This window comes from Anopheles nili, chromosome 3, assembly GCF_943737925.1.
Source record: "Anopheles nili chromosome 3, idAnoNiliSN_F5_01, whole genome shotgun sequence".
Lineage (NCBI taxonomy): Eukaryota > Metazoa > Arthropoda > Insecta > Diptera > Culicidae > Anopheles > Anopheles nili.
The window spans coordinates 54180119-54196008 of NC_071292.1; the positions used below are offsets into that span (position 1 = coordinate 54180119).

At 49.9% G+C, this 15890-nt stretch overlaps 4 protein-coding genes across 4 annotated transcripts; 3 read left to right on the top strand and 1 right to left on the bottom strand.

Annotated features, from left to right (window-relative positions):
* Positions 1–1241: 1241 nt before the first annotated feature.
* Positions 1242–2189, top strand: LOC128724620 (chymotrypsin-1-like). Its single transcript, XM_053818342.1, has 3 exons — positions 1242–1293; positions 1380–1972; positions 2037–2189. Exons 1-3 carry the CDS (start codon positions 1242–1244, stop codon positions 2187–2189), a joined length of 798 nt encoding a protein of 265 aa, XP_053674317.1.
* A 1168-nt stretch (positions 2190–3357) lies between these two features.
* LOC128724621 (LIM/homeobox protein Awh-like) lies at positions 3358–8937 on the top strand. Its single transcript, XM_053818343.1, has 6 exons — positions 3358–3363; positions 3563–3744; positions 7859–8073; positions 8153–8374; positions 8454–8684; positions 8744–8937. The coding sequence occupies exons 1-6, from the start codon at positions 3358–3360 to the stop codon at positions 8803–8805; spliced, it is 918 nt and encodes a 305-aa protein (XP_053674318.1). The 3' UTR covers positions 8806–8937.
* Positions 8938–9938: 1001 nt separating this feature from the next.
* Positions 9939–13876, top strand: LOC128724622 (2-aminoadipate transaminase). The gene is made up of 6 exons (XM_053818344.1): positions 9939–10106; positions 12272–12390; positions 12466–12620; positions 12737–12886; positions 13059–13323; positions 13392–13876. Exons 1-6 carry the CDS (start codon positions 9939–9941, stop codon positions 13810–13812), a joined length of 1278 nt encoding a protein of 425 aa, XP_053674319.1. The 3' UTR covers positions 13813–13876.
* On the bottom strand, positions 10319–11965 carry LOC128727501 (splicing factor Cactin). Its single transcript, XM_053821420.1, has one exon. The coding sequence runs from the start codon at positions 11963–11965 to the stop codon at positions 10319–10321; it is 1647 nt and encodes a 548-aa protein (XP_053677395.1).
* Positions 13877–15890: the final 2014 nt, after the last annotated feature.

The following is a 15890-nucleotide window of genomic DNA, read 5'->3' on the forward strand; positions in this document are numbered from 1 at the left end:
ACACCGATCGCACGTGTGGGCGTTGATGCAACGCGAGTTTCCCTCGATCGAGGCGCAATGCCAATCACGCGGTTCGGACCTCGTGGACCAACGTTTTTCGGGGCGCCAATTTTACGCCACGACTTTGGGGTGCGTGTTTTTTTTTTGCATTTGGGGAGCTTTTGGAGAGCCAATATTTTATGCGGTCCTGCACACAAACCGCGCGCGCGCGGTGCTTGATGGGAAAGTGCATCCAACGCAGGGATGTGAAACCTCGAACGGCCGTATAATTAGACACCACACGAACGAGGGAACGGTTTTGGGAAGACTCGCAGATCATTAAGAAAGCGCCGGCCGAAAGTGTGTCCCCCATTGGCTTCTCGATTACGCAAATGAGCGGTGGTGCGCCTGGGGATCGCCTTCTTTTACGACGCCAACATTTTATACCATTTTAATGTGCTCCCGCTAACGGCAGTGGGCAGAGTATTGGATTTAATAACTGTCGCACCTCTTCGGTTGGGTGAATAATTTAGCGTCAGGTGTAACGACGCTTTACCGTTTATAATAATTAAAAAGCAGGAAAAACTTCACGCTCGCGTTTATGGGGAAGAGCCGTACGTGCATTCACACACTTTCGTGACGCTTCTTTCGCTGGTTCTTCGCCTTGAGGGGATGATCTTGACATTAATCCGCGCTCAACTCCCGAAGGCCGTATTTTAAACAGCCCTTAATGCAGGTCAACACAGGCGTGACACCATTTCCTACGCCGTAGACAGCCGTTCTAGACGCGAGCCCGAATCGCGTAACCACGGTGGTGTCGATTATCGACTTGGGACCTTGGGGAGATATTTTAAAAATGGAAGATATCTACGCCCAGTGCAGTTGGCTCAGAAATGCAGCATCTTATCAGCTGCACCGCGCTACTGCAACTAATGCATGCACTTCTTACGCTTATCGATCTTGCTGATACCTGTGTACGTGCGATTGATTAATCGTCACACGGAAATTGTCGTTGCCCTTGCACTGATTCGGATGCCGATAGGGTCCGAAAATAAATGACCTACTGTGCTAGTGACTCGCGGGATGATTCGTCACTTTCGAGACATGCTGGCGCCGTCTAGCGCCAATCGCGACCAGAAGTAGAAATTCCCTACTAGCACGCGAGATAAGATGGATTTGGGGGTGATATAAATATCATCTGCCACCGGTGGATAGCTCATTACAAACTCTCAGTACAAGCGTTCCACAAGCAGATTGCAAAAATGCAAATTAAACACCTTACTTTCTTCGCCATCGTCCTCGGGACAGCACTGGGTAAGGACACTCCCGATTGCATTGCTGCAGTAGGGATGGGATCTACAAGATCTGGAAGATCTGAAGGATATTGATTTTCCCGACAGCGATTCCAGCGCCGTTCCCAGAGGAAGATCCAGACCGTCGGATTGTTAACGGAACGGACGCATCCATCCTGGACTACCCGTTTATGATCTCGCTGCGAGGCAGCACTGGCGGTCATTCGTGCGGTGGTAGCATTCTCTCCGAACTGTGGGTGTTGACGGCGGCTCATTGTGTCAGTTCGACCACACCGTACCTGCAGACGATTCAGGTCGGCCGTACCAACATCTCACGTGATGCCGATGAGTCGGTGTACGGAATTGCGCAGGTCGTCTCCCATCCAAACTACGATTCGCGCAACAGCCACCTGAATGACATTGCGCTGCTGAAGTTGCAACGTCCGTTGGAATTCAGCGAGTACGTCCAGCCAGTAAAGTTGCCAGAGAGCCTGTTCGAGGTGGAGGACGATCTGGATGATCTTGGGGTGACGTTGATCGGGTGGGGTCTTTTGGAAACCGGAGGATCTTCACCGTCGACGCTTCAGCGCGTTGACTACTACGTGGTTCCGAACGAGCAGTGCAATGAGTACCACACCAGCACGATCTATCCGTCGCATATTTGCGCAGCTTTCCCCGATGGTGGCAAGGGACAGTGCAGCGTAAGTAGTGGGTGAGTGTGTCGGATGGATAGGCTTGAATTGATTCCTTTACCTTCTCGCACAGGGTGATTCCGGAGGTCCGTTGCTTCACCACGACGTCCAGGTGGGCATTGTGTCCTGGAGCATTAAACCCTGCGGTGTCGCACCGTATCCTGGCGTCCTGACGAAGGTTTCCCATCACATCGATTTCATTCGAAAGCATGTGCCAGAGAATTAATGCAATAAGTTCTGGAAGGGGTCTATTGGCATAAATAAACAGACCTGCTAAGATCGATTGTTAAATAATGATTGTGTATGATTTATTCCACATCTACTTTGATCCTTTCTGAGCGAAACTCCAAGACGAAGTGTTTGATGGCGGGAATTCACGAACACACAGTGAAAATTCATCTCAACCACACAACAATGAGCCTATTTTTCCCATTCGGGAAACCGAACAACTTTATTGCCCAATTTTCGGGTCACCATTCTAGCACCGTCATTAATTCTACAAACGATCCTGCGCCATCAAGTCAAGCTGATGTGGATCTGTAAAGTTGTGTTTACCCAGTAACACAATTCAAACCTCCTCGATTTCGAAGGGCAGGGTCCAAACCAGCCCACAATATCAAACCCACAAAGCTGTGGGCCCATCAGATTGGCCCCGGCACTATCGGTCCGCCGTTATCCTGCACAAAAGGACTCCTCGGGGTTCGTCCTCGCGCGCAGGCTGACCCACCGTTTGGCACACGCCCGCCCCGGGACCAGCTGTGGGTCATAAATCTTCCACCGAACCGAGCCGATGAGCACTTTCATCTGCCCAAAACGGAGTGCGCCAGGTCGAGGCCGTTCCTTCGGTTTGTTGGGCAGGACATCAGAACACCTCGATGGAAACGTTGTCGTGATTATGTAACGACCATTTCCCCTAGGCATTCGGGCGACCAACCCAACGCTGTGGCAAGAGGCGCTTCGTGACACCTTTTGCGGGTCGGTTGGGACCTCCATCGGTCGATTTCTCAAGCGACCGTTAATAGGATTTGTATGTGCAGCGTGTTTTAAAGGTGCGATTCTATGGCCCTACCCATTGTCACTCTCCCAGCTCGAACGTACACCACGGAGGCAACGAGGAAGGACCTTTCTGGGCTCATCATTCATCCAGGGTGTGCAGAAACTGAAGTACCACTTCACGCAGCGGGAAGTTATCCTTTTGTTAGCGTCCCGGTGAGGACGTGCGTGGCCCTGTTCTGCCCTCTGCCGCACCGTTTGTTGCCGGAAAACGACATACATGCGTAGATAATGTAATTGAGTGTGTCGTTTCGAGAGGCGGCCCTTCGGAAGGAGTGCGGATACGCATTTTCGCATACGCGCTCGTCCTTGAGCTCATTCATTCGTCATTCGCCGAGGGCATGGAAGTGAAATCGAATTGACATTGAATGTGCGAATGCACGGCAGGACGTTGAAGGGCATTTTGAAGTGCCCTTTTTGTGGTCTCGAATTAGTCTTCGATGAGTGTGTTGATTAAATACAGCAACAATTTTGCTAAGCGTTTTTTTTCTGCGAGTTCATTTCACTCATTTTTGCATTTTTTTTCCTCTCATTTTATCCCCACAGAAAGAGCTGCGATCGTGCACGGCCTGCGGTGAGCCCATATCGGACAAGTTCCTGCTAGACGTTGGCGGATGTTCGTGGCATTCTGCCTGCTTACGATGCTGCATTTGCCACACGCCTCTCGATCACCAACCGTCCTGTTTTCTGCGCGAACGTCAAATCTACTGCAAAACAGATTACACCAAGTAAGGATCTCCCTGGATCTTCTTCACGACTTCTCCATCATTCTAGCGCACTCAGACCGCACAATGATTCGTTGGCAAACAATTAGCAGCGTTGTAAGCCCACGGTTGCGAAGGGAAAAGCTCGGCCAAATTTCTGTCAAAAAATCCCGCCCCAAAATTATTCCACCACGACCGCATATTCCGAACGGAACGCATTTTAATAAATAAACAATTCCACCCGACTGCGGCACGTTGCAAAGCAAACAAGTCCATGTCGGCGGGTGGAAAAGAACACACGGGTGCGAAAATAATGTATGCACCAGCCACACCGGCCACGTACCATGGCCGGGTTCATGCTTTTTCATGCTCAGTTAACTCCCATCAGCTATTCTAATGTAGGCACGAATAAATTGTCGACCCTGTTTGACAAATCTACATCCTCGCGCACCCTCGGCCATACTGGATTGTGCGTGCTTTCCTGGTTCCGGTCGCAGCAGGCGTTTCCCAGCGCTTTTCCGGGTTTGATCGAGCCAACCAAACCAACGCAGTAGGCGTTGAGAGATCGAGAAACAAACGGGCTTCGTTTGTGCTCCATCGAAATCTTGACGTGCCGTGTAAGAGAATGTTGGTTAATTTCGTTACAAGGCGCATCTTCTAATTGAGCGTGTTACTGGAGCGGATTTGAATTTTAGCTTAAAAATATGAAAAAAAAACCCCTTTCAAACGGTGGGAGCTAGTTATCGGACATCGTTTGTGGACAGCTTTAATCAACGCATACCATGGCAAAAGTCCCTGTTTTTGGCTTTAAGCTCACATTCATTGACGAAATCGGGCTCCTTTTTTTGGTGATCTTGCGCATTTTTATCAATGATCCTGGCGCTTCAGACATGCCTGAAGAAGCTGGCAAAAAAAGCGTTCAACCGTACCTCCTCATCTCTCGTGCCATACCGTGGTTGGACCAGGGAGGACCTAGAACTCGTTCCAAATCCCGTTTCCACACGATATCCAGCTCCCCACACGGTTGACATGTGGCACCTGGCGTACGAACATGCGGACACGGCCCCAAACACGATCCCGAACATCGTGTGCAATCCGTGTGCTACCGAGCATGTCCTCCACTTTGCTACCCCTTCCCGCATCTCTTCCTTCTTCCCCTCCACGCCTCCCAAATCGGCACGGTTGGCACTTTAATTGCTGCATTTGTTTCGAATCCTTCGCCCATGTTGCAATTGGACCTGTCTTGCATGCGCTGCGCTTAATCAATGCAACAAACCCACCCTTGGAGCTGGTTCTTTCTTCTCCGGTGCTTCTCTTTTCTTCGCTTTTACCCATCCTCCCATTCCTCTCACCGGTCAGTCGAATGGGAAATGGAGAGAAAATAATAAATATCGACATATTTTTTCACGCGCTTCAAGAACGTTTAACATGCAGTACGCATGTAGTGCGCGGTGAGTGGTGGTTGCTGCTGCTGCTGCCGTTTGCTGGTCGAGTTCGTATCGGAATGCTCCCCTGTGGCTGTGGGCAACGACACAACGGGTGTTCGAGCCCTCAGCGTGCTCCCAGGCGGCTCCCGGAAGGGTGCTGCAGGAAATTCCTTCCGATTGCCTTCGGGTCCAACCTTTCGCGGTGTCCCTTTCGCGGGTGCAACCATTCCCCGGGGTTTCTAAACAATAGACGCGACGTCCGGCGAGCGGACGAGTGCACCAGCGGTGGGAAGCTAATTTCCGAGGCAATAAAATGCATTATTGCACCTCCTTCTATGGTGGCCGGTTCGGTTTCGGAACGGGCTGTCGCGCGGCTGTGGCTTACTCGGGCCGTGTTCCCAAGAGAAGCTAAAGGTGCGCGGCGAATGGGGCAGAGATTTTCCGAAAAGTGGCAAACCCAAAACCGGACTCCACCGTCGTCGTGCCTGTTCGGTTCGGCCGGAGCGCAAATCACTTGCTGTGAATTGTAATGAAGAGGATCTGCCTTCGGAAAGCGGTTTTGTAGCAATTAAAGTCACCACCGGGAAGCAGGACCTTTCGGGGAAGGGCCTCAGCATCCGTAGGGTGGAAGGTGGGTGGAGAGGGAGAAACCGGGTGCGCACGTCGCGAAGGACCAGCGGGAGCAAATTATGCACATAATCTGGAAAATATCTCGAAATTTATCATTCCCGTCCACGCCGGTGTGCCTGCCAGGCCTGCCAAACGGTGTGTTCCCGTGTTCTTTGCCATACCGTGATCCCTTGTCGACGCAGAAGCCACGCGAAAACCATTGCGCAGACCTCGCGTACGGACGATCACGCTCGCGTACAGACAACGATCGGTAGCGCTCGATCGATCGCGTTCAAGTCGGACGCGTTTGCCCACGGTAGCTCTTGCGTTCTGCAAGGCTCCAGAGGATCGAGGATCGCCTGGGTGATCGCGAATGTTTCGCCGTTTAACGCGCGCGCACGCTTGCTCGTACTGCGACGAATGCGCAATCGCGCGCAATCAATAAAGATGTGAAAGATCTCGGCACAACCGGCGCTCGATAAAGTAATCTCGCAATCACCCCCGGAACGCAACAAACAGGGCCCGGATGCGGATGCGGTGCTACTTTTTGCGGCTGCTTGGAGTGCGTTTTTACTGCCAGATGATCGCACACGCACGCACGCACGCATGTACGCCTGCACGCATCCTTCAGGGGCCCCTTGGGGGCAGAGCAAGGGCTTGCAAAGGCCACCGATGTTAATACCGTTTTATGGGCGCTCAAGCGCGAGCACAGACAAACGGTGGCGATAGATTATCTTCTTATCGTCACTCCGTGCACCGGCCAGCCAGTCTGGAGGGTTGGAAGGTGTTTTGCGTGAAAAATAATTTTTACTTCGACTTTCTGATGCAACACACACATACACAAAACCGCTCATTAGCCAGTGGTGTGTTATTTTTATTTTCATCCAGCATCGATAGCAATGAACGACTTTTCGTGGGGTATTTGTTTAACGTTCATCAAGCTGTTCAATGAATAATGGATCGCTTAAAAAAACGCCCCTCAGTGGATTGGTGATTATCCATCAGGGCTCAGGATAAGGAGAAATTGCAACGATAAACACAACCACCGGCCAGGACACGCCAACACGACGCGACAGAAAGAAAAAATAAAGCACACATAAAAAGTTGGAAAGAATCGAGAAGACAAACAGAAGCCAGCTCGAATTCGCAAACATCGAAAGTGCATAAAAATAATCATTAATTTTAATGTCCACCTCCTGTCGTCGCCAGCCATCGCCGTGGCCAGGTACAAGAGCAAACAGGCCCAAGGCTGCTGGTGCGGCAAAAGCGCATCCCTCACGCGCTGTGGGTTTTCTTTGTGTGGTTTTGTTTTTTCCCCCGGTGGTGGCCCAAGCATTAAGCGCACCGGTGAGACCAGCATGCACTCCACCCCGGCACTACTTTAAATAAATGGTTGATATAACTTTTCGCGAGTGGAATTGGCAGCGTTTCGACCCCACCGGACCCACCGAAAAAGGGCTCCCGAAGGATGGATTAACTTTTCGGTGGCAGCTTCCGAAGACGAACTACGGCCAAGGCGCAAATTTGTCCCGTGCGCAGGCAGGCATCTTGTTAGCGGGAATGTTTATTTTTCACAAACAGTGGGGCAGCACTTCATTTTGTTTTTTGTTTTTTTTTTTCTGTTGGCTGCTTGCGTCTCTTTTTGCTCCCCAGCGACTCCAACCACCAGAAGACGTGGTCATGCAAATGAGGTGAAAATTTACCATCAACAAAGTGATATTCCGCACGCGAAGCACGCGACCAGCCTCCGTGGTCCAGCGTGGACGATGCTATCGGAGCGCATAATTAATGGCTGTCATAATATGGAACAACACAATGGGCAAATTGACGCTCCGCGCGCACCGGACACACTTCCGTTTCTGTTGGCGGAGGTCCAGTGGCTTTTGCGAGGCTTCTTGGCTTTTGCAAAGGAAAAAAAAGAGGATAGTTTCCCAACCCTTCAGCATTTCATTCCATTCCATGCTAGTTATCAAAACTCTCGGCTTTCGAAAATGAAAGCTCATTGTAGCTTTAGCACGTTGGATAATCCACCCTTCAAACTTGGCTTTTATCTCACTCAATCCCTTCACTTCCTTGTGGTTACGCTTTGATTCGCTTTGCAGGACGTTCGGCACCAAGTGCGCCCGGTGTAGCCGCACGATCAGTGCCACCGACTGGGTGCGACGGGCTCGGGATCTTATCTTTCATCTCGCCTGCTTTGCCTGTGATAGCTGTGGGCGCCAGTTGTCCACCGGAGAACAGTTCGCCCTCGTAGACGATAAGGTACTGTGCAAGACGCACTACTCGGAGATGTTCGACTGTGGCACCTCGAGCGACGGTAGGTTATGTCCGTTGGTGTGTTGGCGGGCACGTTGGAAGAATTGAGGAAATTTAGCTGATTTGCATGCATCTTGCAGACGGTTGTGAGGCGGATGGCTACCAGAAGAACAACAAAACCAAACGCGTCCGGACGACGTTCACCGAGGAGCAGCTGCAGATACTGCAGGCCAACTTCAACATCGACAGCAATCCGGATGGACAGGACCTCGAAAGGATAGCGTCGGTGACGGGCCTTAGCAAGCGCGTGACACAGGTTTGGTTTCAGAATTCTCGCGCTCGCCAGAAAAAGCACGTGCAAGGTTGGTTCCGAGAGCGGAGTCTGAAAGCTTCCCAAGAGTTAAAATATTTATGCTTTTTCATTACTTTATTCTCGGACAGTTCCTAGAGAGAGTGAACTGAATCCTTTTGCGAGGCACATCAACCTGCAGCTTTCGTACACCTTCCAGCAGGCGAGTGTGGTGCACAGCCCGTTACACATGGGAGGAGGACTCGGGAGCAATCCTTTCGGGACGAACGGGAGCTTTAATGGAAGTCATCTTCACAACAACAACAACAGTAGTAGCATCAACAACAACCACTCGTCAAAGTCCTCCGCCTACAGTATGCATGGTAAGGTCAACATAATTAGTGCGCGATCAAAAGCTCATCGGCATGTGTTTCATTTACAGATTCTTCGCTGGACGAATTATCGGAAGATTCCGCGATCCATTGCATGCAGAGCGAAGCTTAGCGAACAGAGGCATGCGGAATCGTTGGGAGCTCCGGTTTCTTCAGCACCAGCCAGTCCGAACGCCCATTTGCCAGTACGTTGTTGCTCAGTATTAACTTATTCAAAATGCATCGTTCGCGAAAGGTCCTGTGAATCGTAGCAAAATTTTAGTTCAACTCCAGGCACGACGGGAATGGTTTGGGGTTTGTTTTTAGTATGTTTATTCTTGTATGGTACTTGCCCGAATGCGTGCGGTTTCAATTCCGAAGGAGTACTAAATTATCACCCCCTAGCGTAGTTGTGGCCTTAAGTCTAAATGAAGTTCGTTTCAAACGTAACGTAAACAAAATAAAGACGATTATTTATTCAACTCACCACTGTAAGACCATGCGAGAGGTGCGTTTTAGTAAGAGGCAAAAAAATATGCACTAGACTCACTTGAAAGAATCCTTTCTGTGCGATCGAACGATCGCGTGCCCCACCAAACATGCACGTGGCGTGTAGAAGTGCTATAAAATTGCATCCAACCACGTTGTGAGTAGCCAGTTTGCTCAGGATTCTGAAACTGCAACAACGATCAGGTTAAACGAACAGCCACACAATGGAATCTGTGCGAAAAGAAATCTACCAGCGCTACAATTTTGACGATCCAAACATGGACGTCTACAACACCGAGCAGAGGGCCATTATGGCTGCAGGTTTGCCACCACCGGAGTTACTTAGCGAGTGCTGTGAAATATTCGAGCAAGCAACTGCTGAACGCATGGTAAGTTTGGTGAGAGTGTTGTGATTTTTTCAAGCAAACATTGGAGGAAAATATCAAACCATCAAAGCTCAAACGTTCCACGTTCATTCAAAACGTATACGCAACTCATCGTAGCGATGTTTAGTTGTTATCTCTCCGCGCAAAACAAAACGCGCATCATGTGTCAGAATCACTGGCGTATCGCAGTGTAAACAAAGCGCGTTTCGGTAGCAGTGCACGTATGTGAGGAACTCTGCTAACAACGAGCACATCAAAGGCCATTCTCGATATCAGGAAGCATTAGGAGCGCCGATTAGCTACGTTATCCGAATAGGAAGTGGTGCAATTTGCTCGCTCAGTGCATTGTGCAGTTGCAGTGTTTTGAAGCCGTGCCAAAACCTTTTGCGAAATGGAGTGCCCTGTACAACGGAAGGAAATACCAATGAACCATCTGTTCGATGGTGGTGAACTGAATGTGTACGATCAGAAGATAGCTAACCTGTCCGCCGGTGCGCCCGGGCCGGATCTGCTCGGGGAGAGTTCCAAACTTTTCCTCAAAGCTACCGAAAATCGAGTCGTAAGTAGGCCAGCGATTGTGCGATCGGGAAATGGATTGTGATAAGAGAGCTCATCTGTCTCGAAGAAGCACACAGGCTACGTAAAGGATTTTTTTGGGAAGAATTGCTGCTTAGTAGAAACTCAATCTTGTTTATCATAAAAATATATTTTATTGACGTATAGCTTACATTACGCTCCCTACATAGTACCTCAGTGCAGTATCTAACCTTTCTAACGACGGTATCTGTAGCGCTTAAAGTGGAACCAAAGTTGAAATATGTTGTTCTGGAACTGACAGCGGAAGCCACGTTTGTAGCTGAACTCCCACTCTCGGTTGACGATCTTAAATGCGATGTCCTCGTACGGTGGGCCTGCGTGGAACCGCAGCGTAGCAAAGTCACCATTGTCCGAGCACGGCGTAAGGAAATACTGCGGGGTGGTGTTTTTTGTGATCAGATCCGGATAGAAAATGTTAAACTTATACCCTTGAACGATCTTTGGCGGTGGGTTATCCATATCGTAATGCGTCTGATTGTACTTGTTCCACTCAAAACCTGTGTGAACGCGGTTGAAATAGCGTGGTTTACGCGGCCGATACTTGTCCGACCACAGATAGACCTGTGAGTCGACCCGAGTTTCCACGGAAAACTCCGCCTCATCGTTGTCCATGCCCCTACGAGCCTCTTTGCGCAGCAGCATCTCCTCACGCGAATACAATTCATCTTCCTGGTTAATACCGAGCACTTTCTGTCGGAGTAAATCCAAAATCTCCTCGTCCTTGTCCTCCGTGATGATGTCGATACCGGGTTCTAGATCCTCAGGTTGTATGTACTTCGGTTCATAGGCACCTTTCTTGTACATCTCGAAGCACTCGTCGAGCAGATCTGATTCATGATTATCGATAGCTTTGTTCGGCGCAGCTTCCGATTCGGAGTTGGCCGCGGCGCTATCCATCGATGAGTCATCAGCCTGATCGCCTTTTGCACCCAGCCCAGATGGACCTGCTTCTTCATCGTCCGTTTGTACCTCTTTTTTCACCTGCATTTCTTGCTCCTGTTTAAGAAGTTCCAGCTTGCTACGTAAGTTTTCTTGATGTCGGTCCCGCAGTCTTGCACGCGCCATGTGCGCTTTTAGTTGGGACAGCAAGCTTTCCCAATACCCGATATCCAACCCGTCCTGTTGGCTGTTGATTTTGTCCTCAATTTTCTTCTTCAGCTCGTCCAGCTGTTGTGCGGTTTTGCCACGGAAAATCTGCGTTACATCTTTGGCCACACTCTGGTGGATTCCTTCACGGCGACCTGTTGCAATACGCTGCTTTTCCGCTTCCACTTTACGTAGTTTGTGAATTTCATCATCGACAATTATGGTCAGATCGGTCCAGAAATCTAAATTCTTGCCCTTCTCCAGCTCATTGTACACCTTTATGTCCACTAGCAGGTCTTCCAGGTCGTCTAACCCAAGCCCGTTCAGGTAGGTGTATGGTTCGTGCATTTGCATCTCGATTGATTCCTCCAAATTCTGCTCAGAGATGTATTGTGCCAGTAGATCGATCGGTTTTGCTCGCCCATCCTGAATACGAATTTTGCTGCGCAGCTTCGCTTGATCCAGGTGGAAACTTTCTTCTTGTCGCTGCCACTCTTCGAACTGAGCGGCTTCTTTCGAGCGCTGCATAAGGTACATGTCATCTTCCCGTTGTTGCTGCTGGTGTTCTCGTTCCAAGCGACGCTTTTTGATCTTTTCCAGCTCGATAACATTTTCCAGCTGCGTTCTCCGATTCAACGCCTCTAGCTCACGACGTGAAATGTCCTTTAAGCCCTGTTTCTCGAGCTTTTTCTTCCACACAAACGGTGCAGATTTTTCACTCTGTTCACCCCACATGGTCCTGCAAATTGTATATTTTCCAAGATAGCTGAATAAACTAAAAATATTAACTTTTTTGGGGGATAAATTTACGTACGATGCTTTTACGACGGGTTGTGTTATGGTAAACACAAATAGATTGCTTGTCATCGAGTGCGTCAAATAAAATGATGTCAAAATCAGTTCTAAATATGACACCTAGGTGGCGCTAGCTCAGTTGCATATTTTAAATCGTCCCCGTGCTAATAGTCGTTGAATCACGAGTGCTACCATGCAGAACAGCATTTTAAAATATTATGACTGTTTTCAAATTGTTTACTCCAGAAATATGAGCTTGAGAATAACTCTTTCTTGTTCCAATACGGTCCAACTGTTGGGACGACGGAATTTCGTAAATCTCTGGCGTCATTTCTATCCGCCGGGTACGGCAGCGAAGTAAACAAGTAAGTGATTAAATCAACACACAGTAAAATCCGGCCCATCGGCTCAGGTGCCCGTCTTCATGCTTCTTCAATCAGGTCGGATCTGGTTCAAACCAGCGGGGCAACGAACGGGCTTCATCTGATACTGTCCACGCTGGTGGATCTGGCTGGCGTAATATTCGTCGACGAATACACGTACATGATAGCCCTGGAAACCATATCCCAGTTCAACACCATGAAAGTAGTTCCAGGTGCGTACAATCTTATCACCTAGTTGGGTGCCTCGCAAGGCCACAACGGGGATGCGGAAGCATCGGTGCAGAACACTTGTCAAATTGGGATTTCTATTTGTCCTTGTGGAGATTAGTGCCCCTCAACGAGGACGGCCCCAATATACTGGCGCTGGAGTCTCTGATCGATCAGCACCGCTTCGCCGCAAAGAATGGGAAACTATTCTGGGGCGTTTATTACACGATACCAACGTTCCACAACCCCACGGGAATCGTCTTCTCTGAGGGTAAGTACCGCCGTAGTAGGCGCTGGAAGAGCGAAAGCCTGTTTGAGCTGGTTCGCGTTTCCTGCAGCGCCGGCTAGCCTGATTGCACTGATAAGCGCCTTCGCTCCAACGGGAGGCATATTTCCTATTTTGGAATCACATGCTTGTTTTACTCCTTTTTTTCTGCGAACAGAAAAATGCCAACAGCTGATAAAACTCGCCCGCAAAACTGATATCTTGATTGCTTGTGACGATGTCTACAATTTATTACACTACGGTGACCCCGAATCGCCCCCACCCAAACGCCTATTTGCGTACGACATCGCGGATCTGGGACAGGTGGAAGGATGGCTCGGTAACATCATCTCGAACGGCTCGTTCTCGAAGATCCTTTCGCCCGGGATACGCCTAGGATGGATGGAATGTCCACCGCGATGCGTCGAAGCATTCCGCAACAGGTAAGTGCCGATGGAACCGGCTGGTTTAACTATCTGATCATCGATTCCGAATGTCCTTCCCATCTCAGCGGAGTGCTGAAAAGCGGTGGTGCAGCCAACAACTACACCGGAGGCATAGTAAGCACCCTCATTCATATGGGCCTCCTCCAAAAACAACTAGCACACTACAGCGCCAGGTACTCCGAACGCCTTCAGGCAATGGCCGAAACGCTCGAAACTCACCTCCCGAAGGAGTGCAGCTTCAACAAACCCAAAGGAGGATACTTCGTCTGGATACGCTTCCCGGCGCACATCGATTGTGCGGACTTTAACCGATACAGCATGGAAAAGCACCACGTGGCCGCCATTTCCGGCAATCGCTTTTCCATTTCCGGGGAGGCGCGCAATTTCATACGCCTCACGTTTGCCTTCCACTCGCCCGACTATCTGCGCCGCAGTGTGGCCACGTTTTGCAAGGCGGCTCACGATTACCTAGCGATGGAGGCGTAGGGCCCTTTCCCTGTGCGGCTCCAGCACGAGTTCTATTTTTGTATCTCCACCAGCGGAACCCGATGGCATGCAAATAAAAGTAAATCATCATCAAATCACTTCCCGACCACCGCCCATTGATGGGTGGGGAGAGGGCGCGTATTTAAAGTTCGCATATCGCCGCCTGCTTGAGTTTGTTGATTGAAAAACTAGCCAACCCCACGCCTCGAGAGGCGCAACTTCTTAACGGGTGGCGTTTTGCTCACGTGTTGCGCGCACGCATCAGCCGCGAAAACAAGTGGCCCGAAGTGCCCTGCAAACATATATATATAAATTCGCACACACATTGTCCGCGGTGTCGGTGACGCCCTGCTGCCATACGCGATGCAGATTGTAGTGCATTGAATGCAATTATCACAGCAAATGCATGCGCCACGAGATGCGCGCCATTTCGCCCGTTACAAGATATTGCCCCAGGATGGTGAGGGGGCTGTTTGATGGGCGTATTTGTAATTAGGTGCTTTGCAGCGTAAATGTAACGCGATAAATTAAGATCCGCCAGTCGACGGGGACCGCAGGGAGAGCGTGTGAATTTGTTGTTGATGGTGCGCGCGCGCCTAATGAGGGGTTTGTCCGTGATTGTCTTTTTGCTCAACTTCGCACAACAAATGGCTTTCACAAGCCACAGTCACTATTGAGAACTTCAATATTGGTTTATTGTTTTGCGAGCTGCCTAGCACTCAGCACGGTTTTTCGTTAGCGCCTGAAAACCTTCCGCCAAGTGAACCGCTTCGCTCGAATTGCCTTTATCTCGAATGTGAACTATTTATAACCAGCTGAGTTCGCAACAAGGGATTTTTTACTGGAGGCTTTTTTTTTTGTTGCTATCCCCCCCCTACTCTCCTCGTCAGTTGCCAAAAATGTGTCAATTTTCATTCCGCTCGTTTGGGCCGCATGCTAACAACCGCTCCACCTTGAACCGATCGCCATGGTAGGGTAGCGTGACAAAGAAGTGTATTTGCTTTTTTGTCAACCCCTTCTGGATCTGAACCGTGGAAGGTCGGCGTTGGGTTAATTGTAGATGAGAGCTAGCAGTTCTAGCTGCTAAATGAAAAGCCCACAACTTTTTAGAATGATCACGATCGCGGTGAAAAACGACGCGATCGTTTCATCATCTCCAATGCGCTACAACCCGTCAGGCGACCTCCGGGATGGCGAATTGTGGTTTGTTTGCTCACTCACTCACCCCAAAAAAAAACCAATCGATTGTCCAAACATTTAATTCACCCTCCCCACCCATCTGCTGGTTCTGCCACTGCGCGTCCGCGTGCTACGCGAATAAACGCGCACGAAGGAAACGCATAAGCAAACCCTTTGTGTGTCCCGTTTGCATACCACGCACCTGGCCATCCGGGCTGTGGCCAACCATCATTTGCCTTTTTTTTTCGCTGCGAATTTCGCAACCTTCGCGCCCGCATTCGTCATCAAACGGTAGAGAACCCAAAAAGCGAATGGGAAAACAATATCACACGACTTATCTTATCAACCTCCGCCAATCAGTTGGTGGCGTGGTGCAAATTTTGTTTCACTCCCGGTGATCCACCACACATTTACTCACCCACACCGGTGTGCGTACCCGTGGGGGGATGGGGGATCGCATTGATAAGGACCAGCAGCCTCGCTAAGCTCCCGATCGCCTAGCTTTTGGGGAAGAAAAACACCTAGACTCGCGGGGAAAACAGCAATGGGGTGGATGGGTGGATGAATCCCGTCCAGCGGTTCGTGGCCTCACTCGACTGATCTTTGTTTCGGTTTGTCCCGTGTACGGAACGGTCAAACGCGCACCCAAAAAGGTTCCTTTCGCGCAGATGGACCCCCCTTTCCAATCGATGGGGGTAGGTTTCGTGGAGTGAAGAAAAGAAAGAAGACACGCGGGGGTTCGCAAACAAAGCGCCGGCCCAGCACCAACACACGGCGGTGGTTTACGAAGCATTTCAACACCCCTCGAGACGCACTATGAGGCGAAAGCTGACGATGAACGGCCGAAAGTGCGTTTCGTTCAACTGTGGGTGGGTTTATGTTTTGTTTTGAGAGGATGC

Coding starts and splice junctions, on each gene's coding strand:
- LOC128727501 (XM_053821420.1), bottom strand. CDS start 11,965: ATGTGGGGTGAACAGAGTGAAAAATCTGCACCGTTTGTGTGGAAGAAA.
- LOC128724621 (XM_053818343.1), top strand. Junction 3,745..7,858: donor TGCAAAACAGATTACACCAA/GTAAGGATCTCC, acceptor TTCGCTTTGCAG/GACGTTCGGCACCAAGTGCG. Junction 8,375..8,453: donor CCAGAAAAAGCACGTGCAAG/GTTGGTTCCGAG, acceptor ATTCTCGGACAG/TTCCTAGAGAGAGTGAACTG.
- LOC128724622 (XM_053818344.1), top strand. CDS start 9,939: ATGGAGTGCCCTGTACAACGGAAGGAAATACCAATGAACCATCTGTTC. Junction 12,391..12,465: donor TACGGCAGCGAAGTAAACAA/GTAAGTGATTAA, acceptor TTCTTCAATCAG/GTCGGATCTGGTTCAAACCA. Junction 12,621..12,736: donor CACCATGAAAGTAGTTCCAG/GTGCGTACAATC, acceptor TGTGGAGATTAG/TGCCCCTCAACGAGGACGGC.
- LOC128724620 (XM_053818342.1), top strand. CDS start 1,242: ATGCAAATTAAACACCTTACTTTCTTCGCCATCGTCCTCGGGACAGCA. Junction 1,294..1,379: donor CGTCCTCGGGACAGCACTGG/GTAAGGACACTC, acceptor TTTTCCCGACAG/CGATTCCAGCGCCGTTCCCA. Junction 1,973..2,036: donor GTGGCAAGGGACAGTGCAGC/GTAAGTAGTGGG, acceptor CTTCTCGCACAG/GGTGATTCCGGAGGTCCGTT.